The sequence below is a fragment of the Pelophylax lessonae genome, assembly GCF_965119305.1.
Source record: "Pelophylax lessonae genome assembly, chromosome: 7".
Taxonomy (NCBI): Eukaryota; Metazoa; Chordata; class Amphibia; order Anura; family Ranidae; genus Pelophylax; species Pelophylax lessonae.
In genome coordinates this window covers 295,278,770-295,305,974 of record NC_138774.1, presented here as the reverse complement: position 1 = coordinate 295,305,974, position 27,205 = coordinate 295,278,770, and the positions used below count along the sequence as shown (strand labels likewise).

Sequence of the window (27,205 nt, the reverse complement as noted above, 5' to 3'; positions counted from 1 at the left end):
CCTGGCGGTGATTATTGCTGGGGTTCCCTGGCGGTGATGATTGCTGTGGGTTCCCTCGCGGTGATTGCTCAGCTGTAGCTTTTGGATATGACTGATCATTTTATCCATTTTCAGGATGGTGTGTGAAGGTGGTCTTGAAGGAACCCGGCCTTTGGGGGGGATCTGACATTTCTCACGTTCTTTTCATGTTCTTGTCATTTCATGCAGGATCCTGACAGCTCAGATCCTGCCTCTCAAAGCTCCTCTCAGCCCCCTGAAACATCACCACCCTGGGTATACACTTCTGTTTTTTGTTGTGTTTTTTTTTTTTTACGTTCTGATACTACAATCTGCTTTGACTTGTATTCCATACTTACAAAGTACGTTCGATCTTTCCTGTGCTTTGTGACTTTCTATTAGATGCAATGCTGCATGGCAGGCTCTCTGTAGTGTCACGTCTTCCTGGGTTTGTATTTGCATCTCTTCATGTAGTGATTTCCTTTGCTGGCTTTATTGCAGTCTTAGGTTACCTCTCTTGATTCTGCCGTGTAATACTTTTTTTCTTCTTCCATATTTTCATTAATAATTTTGGATTTCCAAATACCAGCCCTCAAGAACCAACATATCTTGGCATTGGCCAGCTGCATTGTGTTCAGAGATGAGCCGCGCATGTATGGCTCAGTGCACACTTGCAGAAACGTGCTGACAGGCAGGTAGATGCATTTATGGCATATAAGACGTGTAGGTTTTTTTTTATGCCTGCCTATCGTCACAAAAAAATAGAACACTTCTGCTTAAAGAGGAGTTCTGCGACACCCCCCGCCTCCAAAAATTAAGTCAACAGCTACACACACTGTACACATGCTGTAGCTGCTGACTTTTAATATTAGGACACTTACTGTCCTGGAATCCAGCGATGTCGGCACCACAGCCGATGTTTTCATCGGCTGTCGGGTGCTGCCGCCGCCTTTGCCAGTAGGGGTACCCGGCAGTGAAGCCTTGCGGCGGGTCCCTACTGTGCATGCACGAAGCGTGCTGCGCATTCGGATTGGCTCAGCGGCGGGGGGGGCCATACTTCAGAGGGACGGCGCCGCGGCACCGTCTCCCGGAAGTGGGGTAGGGTACCTGTTAAAGGGTAACCCTCCCCTCTGAAAAGTGCCAAATGTGACACTGGAGGGGGGGAGGAAGCAGATGAGCGGAAGTTCCACTTTTCGGTGGAACTCCGTTTTAAAGCTCGGTTCACACTGGTGCAATGCGGGAACCCTGCAATCTACTGTGGGAACCCACATTGCACCCGACTCTCAGGCAGTTCACTCTGCCACCTGCAATCTGCTGGGAGTGTCTGTACAAAGTTAATAACAACCAAAATAACCCAAGCGCTGACAACTGCGGCAATGCACTGTGTGATGTCCCAAACAAAACCAGTGCAGAAAACCAGTACAAAATGACCATCCAGCAGGCAACCAGGAGAGACAGCACTACACGGGTTTGTGTAATCTTGGTGGTGAACAGTTATTGCCAGAAGCGATATCAAGGGTAACGGTTTATTGTGCAAGCAAGATAATGGACACAAGTTAGTAAAATACAATACCAGTGTGGTGAAAACCAGTAACAGGCTGCTGGGTCCGTTCGGCGGTCAGGGAACAAAGCCACTGAAAGGTGGATGTTACCTAGGGAACCATAGCAGACGGGAACCAACGCCGGACCTGCCATTTCGCGCTCATGCGCTTTATCAAGGACTTAATAAAGCACATGCGCGCTAAATGTGCTGTCACGGCAAAGGACCCTTCGCAAAAGAAAATACAAATGCAAATGGAAAAAAAAAACATGTTAACCATTTGCTGATCTGCCGCTGTACATATACTGCAGCAGGTCGTCTCGTTCCCACGAAACTACGTACTGTAGGTCGCTTCCCAGGACCACGAGTTGGAGCACGCACCCATTTGCCACGGGGGAAATGATCTGTGGGTCCTGCTGCCTCAATTGATACCGGACACCTTCGATCGCTCCCCGTGGAGACATAACGGCGGTCTGCCGATGTAAACATGGCAGATCGCTATTCTGTCAGCAATGAACACAGGGATCCTCCTATTTAGGAATACAGGGTCCCTGTGTTCATTCCATAAGCCCATCCCCCACACAGTTAGCAAGAACCCCCCTTAGGGACACATTTAACCCTTTAAACGGCCCTGGTGTTAACCCGTCCCCTGCCAGTGTCATTAGTACAGTGACAGTGCATATTTTTAGCACTGATTACTGTAGTAATGTCACTGGTCCCCCCCCCCCAAAAGTGTCAATGTCAGTTAGGGGTCCGATCTGTCCGTCGCAGTCCCGCTAAAAATCGCTGATCGAGGGACAATAAATGTGGAGATCGGCTTAAACAAACAACAAAACTGTTGTGATCTTGCGCTTAGTGGTCCCTGAGGACTGGTTTGGGATACATTTTGTGTTTTTAGAGTGTTATACTGCCTCACTTTGCTCTTTACCGTCCTTCAAGCCTGAACCCACAGAAGAGGACATAGAGAAGAACCCAGAGCTAAAGAAACTTCAGATCTATGGCGCAGGCCCAAAAATGATGGGGCTTGGTCTGATGGCAAAAGACAAAAACCTGCGCAAGAAAGGTAAGGATGGGAGATATTTTGATTGGAGAATATCTGGAACCTGAATTTCAAAATTGGGAGAAATCAGACATTTGGGTGATGACCATGATCTATTTCAGAAGGAGATATCCCAGAGTGCCCACCGACACTGGTGGTGAAGGAAGAGGTTGGAGAGCCTGAAGATAGCAAACTGTACATAAAACGTGAGAGGTCTTACAGTCCTGAGCCCTGCACCAAGATGACCATGCGACTTCGTAGGAGCACCAGTAGTGCCCAGTTTGTAAGTCATGCGAGACACTGTGGGGGTTGATTTACAAAATCTGGTGCAGTGGTGCATGGAAGCCAATCAGCTTCTAACTTCAGTTGGGGTCCTTTTCACATGGGCGGGTCCGATCAGGTCGGCCTGTCATTTTTTTTTTCTGGCGGACCTGATCGTACCCTCCATTAACGCCTTTGGAGTGTCAGGTGTCAGCGGGGGACATGCCTGCTGACACCCGCTGCTATCCGATGCGGTGCGCCAAATCCAGACGGATGGTGACCTTATTTTCCATCTAGATATAAGAAAAAGATGCTGATATACCGTATATACTCGAGTATAAGCCAACCTTTTTTAGCCCTTTTTTATGCTGAAAAAGCCCCCTACTTGAGTCGGAGTCCCCACTTACCTTTCTCCGGTGCAGTGCGCATGCACGTTCGGCTATTCCTGGGCAGACGACGCAATCGCGGTGACATGTTGGTGCCGGGCGGTGCCATTTTTAAATGTAAGGCGCCTCACAGAAAGGTAAAGTGAGACTCCTCCACAGCCCCTGCATTTCCTCAGGAGACGCAGTGCTGCGGGCATGGTACAGGAAATTCTCCTGTACTATGCCCGCAGCACTGCATCTCTTGTACTATGCTCGCAGCCCTGCATCTCCTGTACTATCTTCTGTACTATACCCACAGCCCTGCATCTCCTGTATCATCTCCTGTACCATGCACACAGCCCTTGCATCTCCTGTACCATGCACACAGCCCTTGCATCTCCTGTACCATCTCCTGTACCATGCACACAGCCCTTGCATCTCCTGTACCATGCACACAGCCCTTGCATCTCCTGTACCATGCACACAGCCCTTGCATCTCCTGTACAATCTCCTGTACCATGCACACAGCCCTTGCATCTCCTGTACCATCTCCTGTACCATGCCCACAGCCCTTGCATCTCCTGTACAATCTCCTGTACCATGCCCACAGCCCTTGCATCTCCTGTACCATCTCCTGTACCATGCACACAGCCCTTGCATCTCCTGTACCATGCACACAGCCCTTGCATCTCCTGTACCATGCACACAGCCCTTGCATCTTCTGTACCATCTCCTGTACCATGCCCACAGCCCTGCATCTTCTGTACCATCTCCTGTACCATGCCCACAGCCCTGCATCTCCTGTACCATGCACACAGCCCTTGCATCTCCTGTACCATGCACACAGCCCTTGCATCTCCTGTACCATCTCCTGTACCATGCCCACAGCCCTTGCATCTCCTGTACAATCTCCTGTACCATGCACACAGCCCTTGCATCTCCTGTACCATGCACACAGCCCTTGCATCTCCTGTACCATGCACACAGCCCTTGCATCTCCTGTACCATGCCCACAGCCCTGCATCTCCTGTACCATGCCCACAGCCCTGCATCTCCTGTACCATGCACACAGCCCTTGCATCTCCTGTACCATCTCCTGTACCATGCACACAGCCCTTGCATCTCCTGTACCATCTCCTGTACCATGCCCACAGCCCTTGCATCTCCTGTACAATCTCCTGTACCATGCACACAGCCCTTGCATCTCCTGTACCATCTCCTGTACCATGCACACAGCCCTTGCATCTCCTGTACCATGCACACAGCCCTTGCATCTCCTGTACCATGCCCACAGCCCTGCATCTTCTGTACCATCTCCTGTACCATGCCCACAGCCCTGCATCTCCTGTACCATGCCCACAGCCCTGCATCTCCTGTACCATGCCCACAGCCCTGCATCTCCTGTACCATGCCCACAGCCCTGCATCTCCTGTACCATGCCCGCAGTTCTGTTGTGGGTCTCGTGGTGGTCCAGTAGCTGCTGCATTTCCCACCCTAGGTTTGTACTCGAGTCAATTGTTTTCCCAGTTTTTTCCTGTGGTAAAATTAGGTGGGTCGGCTTATACTCAAGTATATACGGTATGTGGAATATGTAGGTGTCTCAGTCCCAAATTTGAACACAAAAATACAGAAAATGGCCCGCGGGACTTTTTAAAGAGACACATACCAAATAATAAATTATACAAATTACACAAGTTTATCGCACATTATAATGTACATTTAAAATCAATAGTAACAACATGGGGAATTCATCAGTAGAAAAAACAGATAAAATCAGGAAATACAAATTCATAGCATATGCAACTACATATATGGATAACCATTTGTGTTGTGCACAATATCATATAAAAGCAACAATCTGTGCTTCACGAATCCTTAAAGCGCTTCTCAAAATGTTTAACCAGGGGACGCTGGTAATTTTACCTGGGATCGGACTTTCCTCCTCCCCAACTCCTGGGGGGAAGATTTTTGCACCTCCTTTTTTTTGGGGGGGGCCTTCCTGTCACCCTTCTCTACAACATTTTTTGATGGAATGACCGTTGGGGTGCTACAGACCTTCGTTGGGCGATTTGCAATAATCCGAATTGCTACATCATTTATATACATCTGTGCTTCTCCTGATGAAGTGATATTTAACATTTGGCGAAACGCGTTGAGATTCGTGCAGCACAGATTGTTGCTTTTATACGATATTGTGCACAACGGAGCGGTACCGTACTTTTCTTGGAGTAACTGCTGAAATGTGACCTCAAACAAATCATTTAATTTTCACTTTGCTGATTTTAGGTGGATTCCTACATCTGCCGTATCTGTTCCCGCGGAGATGACGATGAGAAGTTATTACTGTGTGATGGATGCGATGACAACTACCACACCTTCTGCCTGCTACCCCCACTTCCTGAACCCCCAAAAGGCATCTGGCATTGTCCCAAATGTGTTATGGCAGTAAGTAAAACCGTGCCGGTGGGGTGGGGATAAATTTTTATGGTCCGTTCACACTGCTCCACATTGAATTAGGACAGTTTAGTGTGCAGGCGCTTGTCAGTTTGATGTGATCTGTGTTAAGATACATGGTTCCAATCACACAATTCTTCTTTTTTTTTTTTTTTTTTTTTTTTTGTCAACTTTATTCATGTCCCCACATAATGGTGACACCGCGCAATGTGTTTGGCTTTTGTGTGCTGACATGTGGGGTCTTCCTATGCGCTGAGATAAAATAAAGTGTGGCCTAGCACTGACTGGCATTCTTCCATTGCATACAAACAATGCTTACCTAGAGTTAGCCAGGACTCCCTGCATTTACTGCTGCCAATGCTATTGCAAACACAGCATCCCCGCCATCCCTCCAGACAAGAATGGGCCTGGCTCGCCCGTCATGGGCGCCACGGCTGCTATACTTGCATGGCATTCCTCCAGACATTCCCCGGGCCACATTATTCTATTCCACATTATTCCACACTATTCTATGCATTTTAAGGTTAAAAAAAAAAACACCTGTTGCAGAGGATCCCCGCCGAGCCACGCTTACCTGAGACAATTCACAGTCCAACGATGTGCACGGAAGCAGCGGCTCTCACTGGACAGATTGATAGCAGAGGAAGCCATTGGCTCCTGCTGCTGTCCGTCAAATCCTTAGATGAAGGGGCGGGTTTGAGCCCCACTGGTTGTGTCTTTAGACTCAGGTGGCCCCGGGGCTCAAGAGAGAGCCCTCATGAGAGTCCCCATAGAAAGCAGTTTTCTGTAGGGGGCACTCGCCGAAGAGGAGGATCCAGGCGTGTCGGCAGGGGGCCTCCGATCGGGGCTGCTCTGTACAAAACCATTACACAGAGCATGTAAGTATAACATGCTTGTTTTAATAAAAAAAAAAAAAATTAAAGCTTTTACAATCACTTTTACAAATAGATGCCCCAGGCGCTTTTAAAAATAGTCAGTCAATGTCCAGACCGGCTCTTTTATCTCAAGCACTGTCCTCTGTAGACCTAACCACTTACCACCCCAGTGCCAGTCCTCTTCTGGGTTTACTCACCTCCCAGTTATTGGCAATAAAATTCTGCACACCATTTTTATTTTACCGGGGGGTTGTCCAACCTGCGGCCCATGGGCTTTTTTGCGGCTCAGTGCTGTTAAGCATGCATGCAATGCCATGCAAGTATAGCAGCCGTGGTGCCCATCATGGGCAAGCCAGGCCCATTCCTGTCTGGAGGGATGGCAGGGATGCCATGTTTGAAATGGCATCGGCAGTAGTGAATGAAGGGAGTCCTTGCTAGCTCCTGGCAAGTAAAAGCTGCATTCTAGGGGGGCACTGGGGTGGGCTGCGCACCCCACCCCCCCCCCCCCCCCCCCACTTCACAACACAACCTATAGTTGAAGTGATCTTCAACTACAGTAATCCCCCGCTACATCGCGGTTCAGTTTTTGCGGTCCCGGTAATTCGCGGTTTTTTTTGTAATGTTATTTTACTATATAAATCATTAAAAATGAAATATTTTTGTGTTTTCCATAGCTCTTGCTATGTCTCTCAGTATCTTTTATGTGTTTAAATGAGTTTCTATTGTTTTAAAAGTGTGTTTAAAGACCTTAAAATGCTTTTACACGTACAGTGACAGTAAAAAATCATGCCTACAATGCATTTTAATAGGGTTTTTCTATTTCGCGGAATTTCACTTTTCGCGGCTGGGTCCGGAACGTAACCCCCGCAATGGGGGTTTACTGTATAGATAAAGGAATTGTAAAGTCTCGTTTTTAACCTTTATGCATTAAAGCGGAGTTCCACCCAAAAGTGGAACTTCTGCTTTAGGTATTCTAACCCCCTGACATGCCACATTTGGCATTTCATTTTTTTTTGGGGGGGGGTACCTAGTTTTGACAGGTACCCGCTCCCACTTCCGCTCGGAGCGCCGCGGCGCCCTGAACGTAAGTTCTCCTCTCCCCCTCCCTCCCTCCCTGCAATTGCCAGCCAATCAAGACGCGCAGCGCGACTCGCGCATGCGCAGTGGGTACCCGGCTGTGAAGCCGCAAACTGTCACAGCCGGGTGCCCACAGCAGTGATGCCGGCGCCGCTGAGACCAGAGGGAGAGGATCGAGGCTTCGGGCGGCCGCATCGTTGGACAGGTGAGTGAAATTGCTGGAACTCTGCTTTAAGGTGAAAAGCCTTGGTTGCAGTCCCCCCCCCCATCCGCTGCTCCATAGGGGTGCATGGAGCATCCGATCAGGTCCACCTGAATAACTGACATACAGACCTGATTGTAAAGCCCGTGTAAAAAAGGGCCTAAAGCTCACCTTCCTAGCTGGATAAATGACAATATGTCGGCATTTAATGTCCTATTTACCAAGCTACAACCGTTATTGGTTCTGTCAGTTGTGAAGGTGACCTATGTAGCTTTAGAGCATGTCACGCTGCCGGATGACGACAGACTGTTGTTGTGTAATACATTTAATGGTCATTCCCTTTCTTGGCTATATTTAGAAAACCTTTGTGTCGTGTGTTGACATTCTGGTACTTTTTGATCACCTGATTTAGGTTGGAATTCCCCTGTAAGATTCAGTTATCATTGACTGCATGCGTTTGTATTAACAAGTCCTTTTATCATCTGCAGGAATGTAAACGTCCACCTGAAGCCTTTGGGTTTGAACAGGCGACCCGAGAATACACCCTGCAGAGCTTTGGCGAGATGGCGGATTCCTTTAAGGCAGATTATTTCAATATGCCAGTTCATGTGAGTGTCCATACTTGTGATATTCGCTGGAGTTTAAGGTGCTCATTTTTTGCCTTTGCTGGTTCTTCCTTTCTCCGCTTGTCAACATGCTGTGTTTTTTTATATATACATTCACTGGCCACTTTATTAGGTACACCTGTTGCTTGGTAACACAAATTGCCAATCAGCCAATCACGTGGCAGCGACTCAATGCATTTAGGCATCTAGACGTGGTGAAGACTGCTTGCTAAGTTCAAACCGAGCATCAGAATGGGGAAGAAAGGGGGTTCAAGTGATGTTGAACGTGGCATGGTTGTTGGTGGCAGACGGGCTGGGTTTTCACACACAACCATCTCTTGGGATTACAGAGAATGGTGGGAAAAAGAGAAAATATCCAGTGAGCGGCAGTTGTGTGGAGGAAAATGCCTTGTTGAGGTCCGAGGAGAATGGGCAGACTGGTTCCAGATGATAGGCAACAGTAACTCAAATGGCACAAACAAAAACATAAGCGCTCAAATAACCACTCGGTACAACCAAAAATCTGGTGCAGCACTACATAGTAACCAATCGGCTTCTAAATTCAGCTTGTTCAAATTAAGCTTTGACCAAAAACAAAAAAACTGGAAGCGGATTGGTTTCTGTGCAGAGCTGCATCAGATTTTGCACTCTCCAGTTTTAGTAAATGAACCCATTGGCACCATTAACCTGCCACAAATGGTAGTAACTGCAGGGAGTTTGGCTACGTTTAAAGACTCTTGGACGTACATCTCAAGGATCAAAACATTCAGGGGTTTGAGAAATGATTCACACCTACACAGGTTGAACTGGATGGACTATTGTCTTTATTCAACCTCAACTACTATGTAACTATGTAACCCAGGGTCTAATACAGGGATCCTGAAAAACAAGAGAAGGGCACACCAACCTTGTGCATTACTACTAAAGTTTCTTAAAATCCAAATGGGTAGCATACATAATACTCCCAAACATAAGATGTGTACATGCATGAAGGAAATGGGGAACCAATCGCCTCCAGGATACGTCTATACAGCTGGGTGGCGTGATGGCACATCCAGCTGTATAGAAGTGTCCTGGAGGCGATTGGTTCCCATTTCCTACATGCATGTATACAGCTTACATTTGTGAGTATAATGTATGCTACCTATTTGGATTTTAAAGCGGAGTTCCGGCCTCGGGGGTAAATTTTAGCTACAAATCCCCCCGGAGCAGTTAGGGCTAGTACATTACATAATAAATCGCCTCTGAAGTGTCCCGAGTCGCACCTACCAGTAATAAGAAATACTTACCTTGAAAAGTTCTTCTCTAGCGCTGCCATCTCAGGTGTGGGCAGCTGAAGCTGCAGCGTCCCTCTTCGTGTCCTCTTCCGTAACGTCGTAGGTCCCACAATGCGCCTGCACTGGCCCCGCTCGTCCCTTCCGGTGCAAGTGCGGCATCCCTGCACAGCTTCTGGGCATGCCCGGAAGCTGTTTAGCAGGGAATGCCGCGCCTGCACCGGAAGTGACGAGCGGGGTCGGTGCAGGCGCATTGACTCCTGGGAGCGATGACGTTCAGCTCCCAGGAATCAATGCAAGAAGGAAGTGACGAGCGGGGTCGGTGCAGGCGCATTGACTCCTGGGAGCGATGACGTTCACCTCCCAGGAGTCATCGCAAACCGGAAGTGATGGCGCGGGCCGCGGCCGTAGATGGAGGAAGTGGAAGAAAGGTGAGTATATTTTCTTAAATAAAAATCAGGAGTATCCATTTCTTTTTCAGGTTGCACTCAGCAAGTGATGGCCCAAAAACTTTATTTAGTGGTAATGCATAAGGTTGGTGCGCCCTTCTCTTGTTGTTTTTTCAGTGTTTTTGGATACCCTTGGTCCTGAGGGGGCACCAAATGCAGATTTTAACATTCGTATGAGAAATGGGGGGGGTAGGCAGGTAAACATTGAACACCAGGATCATCATTCAACTGGAACTGCCGTATGTAATTGTGCAACTTACTAATCCTCTGTTGATGTCGGTCCGCAGATGGTGCCTACAGAGCTGGTGGAGAAGGAGTTCTGGCGACTGGTGAACAGTATAGAGGAGGATGTCACAGTGCAGTACGGAGCAGACATTCACTCCAAGGAGTTTGGCAGCGGCTTCCCTATGCTGGACGGGAAAACAGACCTGACTCCAGAGGAGAAGGTAACCATTACACCACCCCTAAATCTCTCCTCTCCACGTTGTTTTATGGCTCATTCCACTCACTTGCCTTTTTGCTCCTCAGACATATGCCACCAGTGGCTGGAACCTGAATGTGATGCCCGTGCTTGAGCAGTCTGTGCTTTGTCACATCAATGCAGACATTTCTGGCATGAAGGTGCCCTGGCTGTATGTGGGCATGGTCTTTTCAGCTTTTTGTTGGCACATCGAAGATCACTGGAGCTATTCCATCAACTATCTTCATTGGTTAGTATTTTGGGTTTAGAATATTGTTAGCAAGCTGTTAACTCTGCCATACTTGTTTTTTTTTATAGTGATTAACATCCCCAAAATGAATGACCCTAGGTCTGCGAAAAGAGCTGCTCCCCTCTAATGGGCAATACACGCCATACAATTTTCAGATTTTTTTCCTTCAGATTTACCAAAACCATATAATATGAGGTAAAACCTAAACACTTACAATTTGTATGCAATCAGGCCGGCCCTTGCACTACATAGAAAAGGTAAATCTAAAGGAAATCTGACAGCAAAAGTTGTATAGTGTGTGTGTATCCAGCTTAAGGCTCCATTCAAACCAACATTTTAGTGCGAGTTCGGGGGGCGATTTGAAAGACATTTGTGCGGGTTCATGCACAGATGTCTATTGAAATCACCCCTAAAGTTGCCTAAAGTAGTGCAGTATAACATGTAGGTCCTTTTTTTAAAAATAAATGAAAAAAGAAAAAACCTTTCCTTTTTAGAAACACGTTAGGTATATGCACATTCAAGAACAAACCTAGAGCTGGGGAAATGTCGGAACATCCCACCCTCCCAATAGCGACTTTGGGTTAGTGACCCCCCAAATAGAGTCAAGCCAGTATGAGCATTTTCCCTGTTGTGTTCTCTTTAGGGAATAAAGGTAGAGACAAGAACTCACTGCTCAAGGTGGTGTAATTGCCTGATGACTCGCCTCCGTGGAAACTTGAGGCGAGTCAAGCACACAGTCAGTGTGTGAAACGCGTCTACCTTGTCACGATTGTCATATTTGGATGTCCAGTCAATAAATCTGGATTTTGACTCAACCTGGAGTGCTGCCAATTCCTTTTCCTTTATCAGGGAATATTGGTAACCATTTTATTCTCCTCCTGTGTCCATGTACAGGGGTGAACCCAAGACCTGGTATGGGGTGCCATCCTCTTCTGCAGAACAGCTTGAAGACGTCATGAAGAAACTGACCCCAGAGCTCTTTGAAAGTCAGCCGGATCTGCTGCATCAGTTGGTTACCCTCATGAACCCCAACACACTCATGTCTCACGGCGTTCCGGTCAGTTCTGCTTTCTCTTTAACTTTTTTTTTTTATATACTATTTTGGTATTTGTGTGACTCTGAAAATATCTCCTTTGTTTTGTTCTCCCACCCTTGAACACTGCGGTACGGGACTCCCAGCAATTCCTGCACGTTTCCCGCACCGCGTCACAATCACACTCCGTTAATGGCGAATAAAAACGAACACCTGAAAGAAACCTCCTTCACCAGAAGGAGCTTAAACTCCTTCACCAGATTTTATTCGGCCGAAAAATCGCAGTCGGTTGTCGGAAGCATCATACTAACAAGCCGAAAATCGGACGTTGGCCGGAAATTCACGGCCAACAATCGTGGCGTGTGTATGAGGCATAAGAACAAAGCCTCGCAGTGCCGCCCGCTCACCTGTCTCATGGGTGACATGTTCGGTCACCCTTCTTCCGGGTTTGCGGCATCCGGACATCTGATTGGCTGGAGCCGCAATGACGTCACGTCTGCGCGGGAGCCGACGGTCACGGCACGGGTCTCTGAAGGAACAGCATGAGTGGCCGTTCCTTCAGAGCACTTGCGCCAGTGATGTCATCTGCTGAATGCAAAGTAAATATCTCCTAAACGGTGCATGTATAGGAGATATTTACAGTACTTATGGGTAAGTCTTATCATAGGCTTTATATATATATATATATATATATATATATATATATATATATATATATATATATATATATATATATATATATATATATAATATGAGATAGAGAGAGATATCTATCTAATATATTCTATCCCATAGTTTGTAGACTCTATAACTTTTGCGCAAACCAATCAAAATGCGCTTATTGGGAATTTTTTTTTGGTTACCAAAAATATGTAGCAGAATACATATTGGCCTACATTTCTAAAAGAAATTTGATTTATTTTTTTCTCTGAAGTTTATTGACAGACGCAGCACCCGCCCATCTATTTATGAGTGGAATGGGGTTGTGGTCTTCTAAAACAGTGCTTGCAACGAAACTGAGGGCTGTAGCAGAGTGTGTGGGGTTATGCCTGCAGGGACGGCCCCATAGGCGTGGTAAAGCTTTTTGCTGCCTACTGTCCTACTCCTGTCAGGGGGCAGCATAACCCAATAGTCAAGAAGATATGGAGCTGCGTCTGTCAATGAACTTCAGAGAAAAGGATTTTACGGTAAGTCAAAAATCCAGGTTATTTTGTTCTTCTTTTTTTCAAAATTGGCGGTATTTTTTTCTTTATGGCACAAAAAAATAAAAACCGCAGATGTGACCACCAGAACAAAGCTCTGTGGGAAAAAAAGGACAAATTTTATTTGGGTACAACGTCACACAATTGTCAATTAAAATAACGCAGTGCCGTATCACAATAAATAGCCTGGTGTGGTAAACCTTCCGGAGGGTAAGTGAATAATGATACCCCAAAAACAGTTTGCAAAACGCAGTGCGATTTACTGAATTGGATTGCATGGGTGTGATCCAATTCCAGTGTGAATGCAACTTTTTTGTGCGGGGCGATTTTGAGCCATACAAAATGAATGGACTCAAATGGCACTGCTAAGAATTGCATGTAATTTTAACAGGATTGTGGTGCAATTTCCTTTCCGAATCTCATGAGGTTCCCCGCAACCGCATCGCATCAATGTGAACCGGTACTTTTGCAGTCTGATTCGTCTCATACTAGTTTTGTATATTCTTTTTCTTTAGGTTGTTCGCACAAACCAATGTGCCGGGGAGTTTGTCATCACATTCCCAAGAGCCTATCACAGCGGCTTCAACCAGGGCTACAACTTTGCTGAAGCCGTCAACTTCTGCACAGCTGACTGGGTGAGTGAGGGATTTAAAGTGGTTGTAAACTTCCCTGTACTGTTTGTACCTATAGGTAAACCTATAATAAGGGGGGAGAAAAAAGTGTATGTATGTATATGTGTGTATATATGTATGTATATGTGTGTGTGTGTGTGTATATATATATATATATATATATATATATATATATATATATATATATATAATATGTGTGTATGTATGTATGTATGTATGTATGTATGTATGTATGTATATATATATATATATATATATATATATATATATATATATATATATATTTACATACACACACGATCTGCCTTGTCTACATAGGCAGGTCGCCGTTTTGCTTCTCCCGGGGATGATCGTGGACGACCAGCGGACATTGATTCGCTGGACAGGTTGATTACCATTCCCCGCTAGCCAATCCCAGCGCCATTGCGTTTCGCGCAATAGAGCCGCACTGCCACAGCATATATATACAGCGGCCGGCTGGTCAGCAAGTGATTAACTTACCCTGAATGTTCTGGACTTTCTATTTTTTTTTTCTTTCTCAATCACCTTTTTGTTTATAAAATGTAACTGGTAATATTACTGGTTGATATTTTGGGAAACCAGTTTATTCCGTTTCACCAGCTTTCCACATTAACATAAATCATTCCTTTAGACCAGTGATGGGGAACCGTGGCACCCCCAGATGTTATGGAACTACATTTCCCATAATGCTGAACTACACATAACATATAAATCTTTACTAACCCCATGAGATCATGGACAGAGCATATCATGTCCCGGGGCAGGCGTCGGGGCCATGTGACTCAGGGGCGGCCACCATAAAGGATATATGTAAGATTAAATTACAGATCACCATACAAACACGGAAAACCGGGGTATCCGGATAATGGGTTACTACATAGGGCAGGGATCCTCAAACTACGGCCCTCCAGCTGTTGCAGAACTACACATCCCATGAGGCATTGTAAAACTATGACATTCACAGACATGATGGGAATTGTAGTTCCTGAACAACTGGAGGGCCATTATTTGAAGACCCCTGACATAGGGTAACCAGGTCCCCTCCTAAAGCCGATGGGTACAGTATCCATTGGGGAGAGTCCTTTCACCCAGATGTCCAACTTGTGTGTGTGTGTGACCTAAACAAATAATACAAAAGGCATGTAACTTAGGGGGCCCTTGTATGATGGCCTTTCCTTATTCATATATATATATATTTTTTTTTTTTTATTCCAGCTCACAGCAGGTAGAAAATGTATTGATCATTACCGCCGCCTCCGGCGATACTGCGTCTTCTCCCACGAAGAGCTCATTTGCAAGATGGCTGCGTGCCCCGAAAGACTGAACCTTACCTTGGCGGCAGCGGTACACAAGGAGATGCTCTTATTGGTGCAGGAAGAGCGGAGGTTGCGGAAAGCGTTGATGGAGAGAGGAATCACAGAAGCGGAGAGGGAAGCCTTCGAGCTGCTCCCTGATGACGAAAGACAGTGTCAGAAGTGCAAGACCACCTGCTTCCTGTCCGCTTTGGCCTGTTACAACTGCCCTCAGGGCCTGGTGTGTCTCTATCACATCGATGACCTGTGTCAGTGCCCACCTTCCCGACAGTATCTCAGGTAATTCTGTGAGCGGTGTAAGGCTCGGTTCACATTGGTGCGATGCTGGAACTCTGCGAATCCACTGCGGGTTCTCGCATTGCACCCAACTCGCAGGCAGCTCACACTGCCATATGCGAACTGCTGGAAGTGTCAATACAAAGGTATTGACACCCCCAGATTAGTTTGCATATCGCAGTGCGAACTGTTGATTCAGACAGGAATTGGGATCACATGGGTGTGACCAGCCATGCAATCCATTTCTGGTGCGGACCAAAAAATGGGGTCCTTAACGAGTTTGGTTTCGAGTGCGATGCGAATTCAGCCATACAGTATGTATGGCTGAATTTTGTAACACACAGACATCGCATGTGATTTGCACAACAGTGCAAATACCCTATACCCATCACATCTCAATCACCTGATTGCAAGTGACCGTGATACGATGTAATCGATAGCCCTATATATAGAGATGTGATGGGTATAGGCCGGGTATACGCAAGTGACCAAAAAAGTACTTAATCACCTGATATGATGTAATCAATAGTCCTATATATAGATAAAGTACTTTATCGGTCACTTGCGTATACCCATCACATCTCTATCTATATATAGGGCTACCCATTACATCATATCAGGTGATTAAAGCGGAGTTCCGGCCTCGGAAATATTTTTTCAATAAAAATACCCCCGGGACAGTCAGGGCTAGTACATTACACAATGGATAGCCTCTGTACTGCCCCGGGTCGCACTTACCTTTTTAGAAGAAATACTTGCCTTGAAAATTTCTTCTCCAGCGCTGCTATCTCAGGTGTTGGCAGCTGAAGCCAGCGCATACTCTTCCGTATCCTCTTTGTCCCAGAATGCCCTGCACCAGCCCCGCCGTCCCTTCCGGTGACGAGCGGGGCCGGTGCAGGCTCATTGGCTCCTGGGAGCGATGACGTTCAGCTCCCAGGAGTCATCGCAAAGGAGGAAGTGACGGCGCGGGCCGCGGCCGAAGAGGGAGGAAGTAGAAGGAAGGTAAGTATACTTTCTTCAAAAACATCTAACCTTGCAATTGCTGACCACCTCCAGGCAGCTTCCCTGCAATAGCTGACCACCTCCAGGCAGCTTCCCTGCAATTGCTGACCACCTGCAGGGAAGCAGCTTCCCTGCAATAGCTGGCCATGTGTTTGTTTTATTTTCTCGTCCACTGTTACAGCCATACATATAAACAGCGTTTCTTTGAGGCTGGCATTGATGTAAATATTTTTTGTATACACTAATTTAAAGATTTCTGTGCAATGTTTTGGTGTCTGCTCAGATTGAGTTATCGTAATTCTACTGCTTTGTCGAAATGTCTTAAATTCAGGTATCGTTACACCCTGGACGAGCTTCCAGCCATGTTACACAAGTTAAAAGGTCGGGCTGAATCCTTTGACACCTGGGCAAATAAAGTGCGACGTGCTCTTGAATTCCAAGATGGCGGCAAGACTGGTAGAGACTCCTAGCCCCACCCCCTATATATTTTTTTTTTTTTTTTTTTATGAAAATTATCTGTTTTGTAATTTTTGTTCTTAATTTGTTCTTAATTAGAGCTCCAACAACTACGAGTCTTAGAAGTGGAGGCTGTAGAGAAAAAATTTGCACAAAATGATTTGTTACAGGAACTGAGAAATATCATCCAAGAGGCCGAATCTTGTATGAGTGAGTCCAAGAAACTGCTGGATAATCCACAGCCAGCCAGGTTTGTAGCACACAATACTGCGTTGGGATGTTTGTTGGAAGGGAAGAGTGAATGCGTGCCCGATTGTGATTGGTTTTGCGTTTGAGAGACCTGATTGGCTGAGTGGTAGCAACGTATTTTGCAATGGCTATTCTTTGTGGGATCTCTCTGCTTTTCTCCTTCCTTCCTTTCAGCACTTTGCCGTTGGTCCGTAAAGCCGCCCATCATAGTGATGGTCAATCAGAATGGTGCAGCTGGAGGCAGGCCAGCTGGTTTGATTAAAAGAAAAATGTAAAGCACAGGTGGCAAACCCAAGGCCTGTGGGCTGAATCCGGCCCGCCTGGCGTTGTCATGTGGCCCGCGCAGCGGCCCCCAGCTTTTCTCTCCAGTTGCTTTCCGATGTCATGGAACAGGTCTCCTTGGCAACAGGAGTAAGCACTTCCCGCGCTCTCCTCCTCGGTTTCCTCAGAGGCGCCGGCTCTGTGTGTAGCTGAGCGCATGCGCTGTCGGTCTGGCATTGCCTGTTAGTGGCGGAGGTGCCGGGCAGCTGTGTGTTTTAATTTATATCCAGCGGCTACATCTTGAGGGTGGGCTTTTGAGACTAGTAGCAGTAGTGGCCATGAAAGCATTCTTGAAAAAGCCATCTTACATTAGGTAGGAGAGTACCAATGTGAGGTTTGCTTTGAAAAGGGGGGGGGGGAAGATGTGTGCAGAGGAGGGGGGCTGGGTGCAGAGGTCGGAACCCAGGAGGGGTGGAAATGTTGCACATTGGGCACAGCGCACCCCCTGACTCCCTGCGCTCTGTACTTAGCGCACCTCTCCGACTCCCTAAGCTTTGTATTTAGCGCACCCCCCCTCCCCTCCTGACTCCCTGTGCTCTGTACCTAGCGCAGGGGAGTAGCGCGTTTTTCTTTTGACCTCATTGAGAGGCCCGTCGGCACTTCTGGGTTCAACCGTTGGGGCCTCGTGGCGACGCCCCCTCCTACCTAATAAAAGACTAAGGCCTCTTGGGATATATGACGTACATATGCTGAGAGGGCCAATGAGCACTGTGCACCTCATTCACCTAGGCCAGTGGTCTCCAAACTGTGACCCTGGGGCAAGATGCGGCCCTTTTTGCTTGCTTTTATCCAGCCATTGGGAAACTATTTCATTCATTGACACCAGCGAACGGGCACAATTCCTTCCAATGACACCAGTGATGGAGCAATATTCCTACCAATGACACCGACAATGTTGCACAATGGCACCAAGATGGGGCACAGTTCCCCTCAATGACACCAATGATGGTGCCCAATGACACCAATGATGGTGCCTAGTGAGACCAAACGATGGGGCGGAATGGTACCCAATGAGACCAGCGATGGGGCAGGATGGGGAATTTTTTACTCCCACTAATGCTTGGTCATACTCCAGATAGGGCACAGTTCCCCCCCCCCCCCAATGACACCAAGAATGGTGCCCAATGACACCAATGATGTTGCCCAATGAGACCAACAATGGGGCAGAATGTTGCCCAATGAGACAAAGGATGGGGCAGAATGTTGCCCAATGAGACAAAGGATGGGGCAGAATTTTTTACTCCCACTAATGCTTGGTCATACTCCAGATGGGGCACAGTTCCCCCCCCCCCCCCCCCAATGACACCAAGAATGGTGCCCAATGATGTTGCCCAATGAGACCAGCGGTGGGGCAGAATGTTGCCCAATGAGACCAACGATGGGGAAGGGGCATTTTTTTACTTGCACTGATGCTTGGTCATACTCCTGATGGCCACAGTCCGTGTCCCCCCCCCCCCCTTAAAGTCGGAAGGACAGTAAACTGCCCGTTTGTTTAGAAAGTTTGTAGACCCTGGCCTAGGTGAATAACAGGGTGGGGGGTTTGGAAAAAGTAATTAAAAAAAAAAAAAACCCTGCACTATTTGTAATGGGTTTTGAATTCTTTTTCTTGAACCATCAAGAGTAGTTATACGAAACCAAGCCTATTGGACATACCCCGGCTTAGAAAGAACCCAACACAAATGATATGGCAGCAAATGTCCTAAGGCAAACAAGTTCACTCTACCGGAGGCATAAAAAATAACATAATGGGAGAATTGGTCCCACAGCACTAGTTGTAATTTGTAATATAAATTTAAATTCATTTATTTAAAATATAAATTGTATGCAGAAATGTAAAATTTTTATTACTTGGTATGAATGCGGTTTAATTCAGTCCTCTCTGCCATTTGCTGTAGGAGTAATGATGCAGTTATGACTCTGGACAGTTTACATAAGCTTATTGATCGTATCCAAGCTCTTCCATGTGTCGTGAATTCGCTGCCAAAGTTGGAGGTAATGCTTAGAATGATTTGGTAACATGAAGTGAACTTTGTATTACAGATGTGTGATAGAATTACTTTTGCTTTCTCATCAGGCGCTTTTGGAGAAGGCAGAAGTCTTGCAAGAAGAGGCAAAGAAGTGTTTGCAGTCTCTGCCCGATAGCGCCTCCCAGATGCAGGACATGGTAGACCGGTGCAATTCTCTAGGCGTGCTCCCACCTGAAGCCGAGCAGTTAGAGAGGCACATGCGCCAAGGGGAGTGGTTATCACGGGTGCGGGCAGCTTTTGTCGCCGGGCGGTCGGGAACTCTTCAGGAATTGCGCTCTCTGCTGCAAGAGGCTGTTGAGGTGGCTGAGAGTCCTGCAGTGGAGAAAGCTCGCAGCGAGCTGCAGGAACTTATCACCATCGCTCTACGCTGGGAGGAGAAGGCTCAAATGTGCTTGGAGGCCAGGTGATCAGATTTGTAAACTTGAGTAATGCAAGTTATCCTCTTACAACGTTTTTTATTGATTTGACTCTTACCGTTTTTTTTTTTTTTTGTAGGCAAAAGCATCCACCTGCAACACTAGAGGCAATCATTAAAGAAGCGGAGAACATCCCTGTTAAGCTTCCCAATACCCTGAGCCTGAAAGAAGCCCTTTGTAAGGCCAGAGCCTGGAGTGCTGATGTGGATGAGATACAGGTAAAGAGAAAAAGCGACACCGGTGTAGTTCATACCATGATTTATATAGAGCAGCAAAGTCCACCATGTAATAAAATGTAGTATTGGCAGAATATCTGTATAGGATGTCTTCAGAAATGGCTTCCACGTGTCGGAGCATATCGGATCTTGTGCTGTACCCTTTTTAATTGGCTGGGTCAAGTTTCTCTAATTCCGGGCTTTGCTGACGCATGGCTACACTGTCCAGAAATGGAGGCACTCTGCTCCCAGTGTAAAGGATTTTCTGTAATGGGCATTGTGTATTATTACTGGGTGTGTCCTTTTTAGAGCGGGGATCATTACCCTTGCCTGGATGACTTGGAAGGGCTGGTGGCTGTGGGTCGAGACTTGCCTGTGAAAATGGATGAGCTGCATCAGCTAGAGGTACAAGTGACTGCTGCACACTCCTGGAGGGACAAAGCCGCCAAGACCTTCCTGAAGAAGAACTCCTGCTTCACCTTATTAGAGGTACAAAAATCTTTCCAGCAGACGTTAGAGTGGTTTTAAAGGCAGAACGTTTTTTTTTTTTTTTTTAATGCATTCTTTGTATTAAGATAAAAAAAAATTCCACTATTTGTATTGCCCCCTCCAGAGTCAGTCTCTCCTTCTCGTCTTGCGCTCTTTCGCTCTCTTCTCTCGCTCCCTTGCTCTCTTCTCTCGCTCCCTTGCTCTCTTCTCTCGCTCCCTTGCTCTCTTCTCTCGCTCCCTTGCTCTCTTCTCTCGCTCCCTCGCTCTCTTCTCTCGCTCCCTCGCTCTCTTCTCTCGCTCCCTCGCTCTCTTCTCTCGCTCCCTCGCTCTCTTCTCTCGCTCCCTCGCTCTCTTCTCTCGCTCCCTCGCTCTCTTCTCTCGCTCCCTCGCTCTCTTCAATCCCTCGCTCTCTTCTCTCGATCCCTCGCTCTCTTCTCTCGATCCCTCGCTCTCTTCAATCCCCCCCCCTCTCTGGCTCCTGCTGCTGCCAATCAAATCCGGGGGGCGGGGCGGAGCCATGATGTGAGTCTCTATGGATGCATACAGCCCAGCCCAATAGCCCGCATGTGCACCCTGTAAGTAAGTGGCAATTTATGGTGATGCACACAGAAGAGCAGACCCCCTTTACAACCTTTTTAATACCTATGCAGATTATTCATGTTTAAAGCTGAATTTTAATCTGTTTATCATTGTCTTTTTGGTTTCCTCCTCCCCTTTTTTTATTTTATTTTTTTTTTTTCCCACCTCATCCACATGAATTTTAAATAAAATCTTTGTTTGTGTACATTTCTATTGTTTGACCCAGTGATATCGCTAGATATTTGTGCAATGTGAAACCTTTATGCAATGCAGGCAGATCATGGCTGGCGGGAGGGGCTGGCTGGGTGCTGTACATCGCTTCCTAACCTCACAGCACCCTCAATTCTCCTCTCATAAGCCCTTAGCCCTCTTGAAAGCAGAGGGAGGAGTTGGGCAAATATCAAAATGCCTTGATGGCTGTCAGTCTGGAGGAGTGGACCTTCCTAGGCAGACTGTATTTGCATGCAGACCACCCTAGGTAACGTCCACATGTAATTCTGAGCCTCCATGATTGAAAGAAGTAAAATCCAATTAATGAAAAGGACGGGCCAGGGACAGCTAGGCTGGGAAGAAAAGAGTAGGATGATGCTGTGGATGTCCTCTAGTCTGTTAACCGGGGCTGCAGCTTCTAATGCACATTCTAAGAAGCTCACAGTGTGCAGTGAAATCAGAGTAAGCTGTTTCAGTACAGGAGAGCAGCCTGTACAACTGCAAGACTGAAAGAAAAGCTGGAGGTCAGATTTAACTACTCCCATGAAAGTACAGTTTGATTTGTTTGATCCAAATGACTTAGTGTTCATATTCTTGGTGGACCTTAGGGCATGCTCTTCTCTCTCCACCTTGGTGGACCTTAGGGCATGCTCTTCTCTCTCCACCTTGGTGGACCTTAGGGCATGCTGTTCTCTCTCCACCTTGGTAGACCTTGGGGCAAGGTCTTCTCTCTCCACCTTGGTGGACATTAGGGCAAGGTCTTCTCTCTCCACCTTGGTGGACCTTGGGGCATGCTCTTCTCTCTCCACCTTGGTGGACCTTGGGGCATGCTCTTCTCTCTCCACCTTGGTGGACCTTGGGGCATGCTCTTCTCTCTCCACCTTGGTGGACCTTGGGGCATGCTCTTCTCTCTCCACCTTGGTGGACCTTGGGGCATGCTCTTCTCTCTCCACCTTGGTGGACCTTGGGGCAAGGTCTTCTCTCTCCACCTTGGTGGACCTTAGGGCAAGGTCTTCTCTCTCCACCTTGGTGGACCTTAGGGCAAGGTCTTCTCTCTCCACCTTGGTGGACCTTAGGGCAAGGTCTTCTCTCTCCACCTTGGTGGACCTTAGGGCAAGGTCTTCTCTCTCCACCTTGGTGGACCTTAGGGCAAGGTCTTCTCTCTCCACCTTGGTGGACCTTAGGGCAAGGTCTTCTCTCTCCACCTTGGTGGACCTTAGGGCAAGGTCTTCTCTCTCCACCTTGGTGGACCTTAGGGCAAGGTCTTCTCTCTTCACCTTGGTGGACCTTAGGGCATGCTCTTCTTCTCTCTTCACCTTGGTGGACCTTAGCGCATGCTCTTACCTCTTCACCTTGGTGGACCTTAGGGCATGCTCTTCCCTCTTCACCTTGGTGGACCTTAGGGCATACTCTTCACCTAAAGGCTAAACAAACAAGGCCACATTTTGGAGCGGCATGAATTTCAGGAGATACTTCCTTACACAATTGTCAATTTTGTAGGTGCTGTGCCCATGTGCAGATGTTTCCTCAAGCACTGCGAAAAGGTCTCAGTGGAGGAAGGAGAAAGAACGAGGTCTGTACCGATCAGACATGGAGAGCCTGGGGCTGTCTGCACAGGACCTGCGAGACCCTGGCTGCATAGTAAGTAAAGTACATACGCTGAGTAAGCACAAGATAGACTACTCGGCTCAGGTAACTGACAATCATGTCTCTCTCTCTCGCTCTCTTAGGTCCTGGCATTTAAAGAAGGTGAACAGAAAGAGAAAGCCGGCATTCTGAGGTTACGGACAATTAATTCTTCCATGGAGAGACGTGTTTGCGTATGCGGAGAGCCCCCGGGAGAAGTAATGCTCCGCTGTGAACTTTGCCAGGACTTGTTTCACGGGCTTTGCGTCCCCACCCCCAGACTGAGTTCTCACCGTGGTACACACTCCTCCCCTTCTCCGGCCTGGTGGGAATGGGACAGTCGCTTCTTGTGTTCGCTGTGCGTACGGTCACGCCGCCCCCGGCTGCAGACCATCCTATCTCTGTTGGTCGCCCTGCAGAAACTGCCCGTACGGTTGCCAGAGGGGGAGGCGCTTCAGTGTTTAACGGAAAGGGCGATGAGCTGGCAAGATCGAGCACGTAGGGTCTTGGCAACGCCAGAAATATCAGCCGCCGCTGCAGCCTTGGCGGAGAAACGGAAGAAGCTGCAACACAACAAAGACCCTCAGGCACTGAGAGAGACGACCTGCAATGAGCAGACGCCTGTAAGTACCTGCAGCCTATGATTTAAAGGGGAGCACTGCACAGAGACTCTACTTACACCCCTAAAATATGTTTTGCGTACGTGACCTAATTTTTGTCTGCCAACGGGTTTGTAGTTTTATATTTTGATTTCTGCAGTCCTTCCACATGGTAGAGCTGTGCAGCACGTGCTGCTACTTTCCCGTTTCCCCTGCCTAATGGACCAATGAATCGCGATGAAGAGGATTCATTACCCAGCAGTAGTTCTGTAGCCCAGCTAGTGGGTTCATAGTTATTTGTTTGCTCATATGTGGTGTTAAAGGTAATCTCTGGCCACACCTCCACCCTCACTAGTTTAACTAAGAAAATCTACCCTTTTTAAGCTCGTTTTTACATATTTCCTAATCCTTAGTCACATGACGTGCCAGATCTTGAGAGACTTCTGTTTGCTGGACTTAGTGTGGTTGTAAAGGCTGAAGGTGCATTCTATGCATGAAGGTAAAAAAAAAAAACCTATGCAGCAACCCCCCTAATACCTGATTCTCATCTCAATCCAGCGATGTGCACGAGAGCAGCGTCTCTCCTGGGTATCTCCCTCTTCATTGGCTCAAACACAGCAGCAGGAGCCATTAGCTACCGCTGCTGACAATCACAGCCAGTGGGGAGGGAGCCGGGGTGGGCGGGGCTGAGCCACACTCTGTGTGCCTTATGGACACACACAGGCGGCTCGGAAGCGAACATGCACGAATGCCCCCATAGCACGTGGTTTGCTATAGGGGCATGCAGCAGGGGAATTAACAACGGTAGAAGACGCACACACTGGGCTCCCAATATATGGATCCTGTGGACCTATCCGCTTCAAAATGGTGTAGATCTCACTTGGGCCAGCGATTGCCAAAAGGTGGCTCCCCAAAATGAAAGCTAAATCGCCAATAGTGTATTATCCTTTAAACGGCTTTAACCACTTAAGCCCCGGAAGATTTTAGCCCCTTCCTGGGGTATTTTGCGATTCGGCAATGCGTGATTTTAACAGACAATTGCGCGGTCGTGCGACGCTGTACCTTGACACATTTGACGTCCTTTTTTTCCCACAAACAGAGCTTTCTTGTGGTGGTATTTGATCACCTGTGCGATTTTTTTTTTTTTTTTTTTTTTTGATCATGCGCTATAATCAAAAAAATAGCGACAATTTTGCAAAAAAAACAATATTTTTCACATTTTTTTTTATATGAAATTCCCCCCAAAACAAATTAAAAATCTAAATTTTTTTTACATTTTTGGCCAATTTGTTTTCTGCTACATATGTTTGGTAAAAAAAATCGCAATAAGCGTATTTTGATTGGTTTGCGTAAAAGTTATTGCGTTTACTAACTAAGGGAAAGATTTTTGTCATTTTTGTTGTTGTTTTTTTTAACGCGTAATGGCGGCGATTTGCAATTTTTTTGCGGTACTGCGACATTGCGTCAGACAGATCGGACCCTTGACTGACATTTTTGACACTTTTTGGGGGTACCAGTGACATTACTACAGTAATCAGTGCTATAAATATGCACTGTTACTGTAAAAATGACACTGGCAGGGAAGGGGTTGACTTTATTGGGGAAGGAGGGGTTAAGTATGTCCCTAGGGGCGTGTTTCTAACTGTGATTGGACATGGCTACTGGTGTTAAAACAGAGATCAACAGTCCTACATAGTAGAACCGTGTGATCTCCATTTTTACACAGGGGAGAATGACAGGCGGCTTTGTTTACATCAGCTGCCTGCCTTTCTCCCTTCACGGCGAATGATCGCGAGTGACCGGTGGACATCGGGTCCGCAGGTCACACGCACTAACTTGTTAGGGAACGAGCCGGGGCGGGCGCGCTCTCGCCCGCTAGTGACGTACTGGTACGTCACTTTGCCTGGCCGAGGCTGACCGCCACAGTATATGTACTTGCGGCGGTTGGCAACCGGTTAATATAAAACAGACTGACGCTTACACGGCATGAAGCTTGGACACACATGAGAAAACGCTTCCTCTGTAGAAGATCGTGTGTCTTCTACCATTGTGAATCTGCACATCAGTATAACTGTAAGCTTATCCTCCCTTAAAGCGGAGTTCCAGCCATTCACTCACCTGTCCAACGGTCCAGCGATGCGGTCGCCCGAAGCCTCGATCCTCTCCCTCGCCGCCGGCATCACTGCTGTGGGCACCCGGCTGTGACAGTTTGCGGCTTCACAGCCGGGTACCCACTGCGCATGCGCGAGTTGCGCTGCGCGTCTTGATTGGCCGGCAATCTTCTGGGACCTCTGACATGTCCTAGAAGATTGCAGGGAGGGAGGGGGAGAGGAGAACTTCCGTTCAGGGCGCCGCGGCGCTCCGAGCGGAAGTGGGAGCAGGTACCTGTCAAAACTAGGTACCCGCTCCCCCCCCAAAAAAAAATGACATGCCAAATGTGGCATGTCAGGGGGTCAGGACTCCCTAAAGCGGAAGTTCCAATTTTGGGTGGAACTCCGCTTTAAGATCCGGTAAGAAGTAATTGCTACTATTGGGTGCATCGTATACTAACACACGGCAATGCAAGGCAGTATGCATTGCATACTAATACAGTATGAGAGACTTGCCTTTTAAAACTAAACCCTCCAGTGGCGTGCCATCACCACTGAGAGGACTTCCAACCTCACCCAGTCTTCCTTCTGGGCTCGCGTCCTCCGGCTACACGACACGTTGAGCCGCCGTTTACAGCACGGGCTCTGAAGTTCAGCACGGTATGACAGATCTTCAGAGCGCATGTGCCGGTGACGTCACCGGCTGTCCTAAACTGTGGAAGTTTAGGAGATATTCACAGTACCTATAGGTAAGCCCTATTATAGGCTTACCTGTAGGTATAAGTGGTAAAACTGAGTTAACTACCACTTTAGGTAAAAAGTGTCACCAGCACACCAGGGATCTCCAGAATGGGTCCAAAACTTTATTCAGTGATCACCTCATAATTACAAAAGCGACGTTTCGGAGCCATGTGGGAACCCATCATTTGCCTGATAAAGGGGTCCTGCTTGGCTCCGAAACGTCACTTTTGTAATTATGACGTGACTGCCGAATAAAGCTGGAGCCCTATATAGATTTGCTGTCATCTGCTGTGAAGGTTTATAATGTACAGCTTCTGTATTCATCCCCTGTATGGCCTTTTTATTTGGCAGCTTCCCCATGAGAATGGAGACTCACACTTGGAGAACGGCACGGCAATGCCAGGTAATGTAACCGTATCTCTTGTGTTCCTGCGCAGTCCTGGTGCCGGTTGCGTGTAACTAACTTGTCCTCTTTCCATCACGCTGAAGATCTGGATGCCATGGTTGCTCTCCTCCCTCAAATCGAAAAGAAGCCGGTTCTGGAAATGTCCATCGGCTCTCGGGCGCTGTTGGAAGACCTGATGCTGGAAGGAGATCTTCTGGAAGTGACACTTGAAGAAGAACTGAGTATTTGGAGACTGCTGCAAGCGTCACAGGCGGCGTGTGTGGAGAGACTAAAGACTCTTATAGAAGTAAGACCTGTGAAATCATCCCTGTGGATGTCATGTTACCGGCATCTCCTAGACCTAGAAAATGGTCTGCTGGATGTTAGTCATCGTAGTATATTGTGGTAATGTTGGTGAAATTGTCCATGTTGGATATGGATTGCTTAAGAGCCGCGGTCTTCAAGGGTTTCAGGA

General features: G+C 47.3%; 1 protein-coding gene across 1 annotated transcript in view; it reads left to right on the top strand.

Annotated features, from left to right (window-relative positions):
- Positions 1-27,205, top strand: part of KDM5C (lysine demethylase 5C) — a gene marked incomplete at its 3' end in the record, with an annotated part of 70,289 nt that overhangs the window by 26,404 nt on the left and 16,680 nt on the right. Inside the window, exons 7-26 of the mRNA XM_082264252.1 lie at positions 208-273; positions 2,477-2,600; positions 2,699-2,859; positions 5,489-5,647; positions 8,299-8,418; positions 10,426-10,584; positions 10,667-10,848; positions 11,743-11,905; positions 13,599-13,718; positions 14,952-15,328; positions 16,659-16,783; positions 16,883-17,033; positions 19,249-19,345; positions 19,428-19,783; positions 19,876-20,014; positions 20,321-20,500; positions 22,790-22,930; positions 23,020-23,538; positions 26,697-26,748; positions 26,835-27,037. Coding sequence (XP_082120378.1) covers positions 208-273; positions 2,477-2,600; positions 2,699-2,859; positions 5,489-5,647; positions 8,299-8,418; positions 10,426-10,584; positions 10,667-10,848; positions 11,743-11,905; positions 13,599-13,718; positions 14,952-15,328; positions 16,659-16,783; positions 16,883-17,033; positions 19,249-19,345; positions 19,428-19,783; positions 19,876-20,014; positions 20,321-20,500; positions 22,790-22,930; positions 23,020-23,538; positions 26,697-26,748; positions 26,835-27,037 — 3,594 coding nt within the window. The remainder of the gene's footprint in view (positions 1-207; positions 274-2,476; positions 2,601-2,698; positions 2,860-5,488; positions 5,648-8,298; positions 8,419-10,425; positions 10,585-10,666; positions 10,849-11,742; positions 11,906-13,598; positions 13,719-14,951; positions 15,329-16,658; positions 16,784-16,882; positions 17,034-19,248; positions 19,346-19,427; positions 19,784-19,875; positions 20,015-20,320; positions 20,501-22,789; positions 22,931-23,019; positions 23,539-26,696; positions 26,749-26,834; positions 27,038-27,205) is intronic.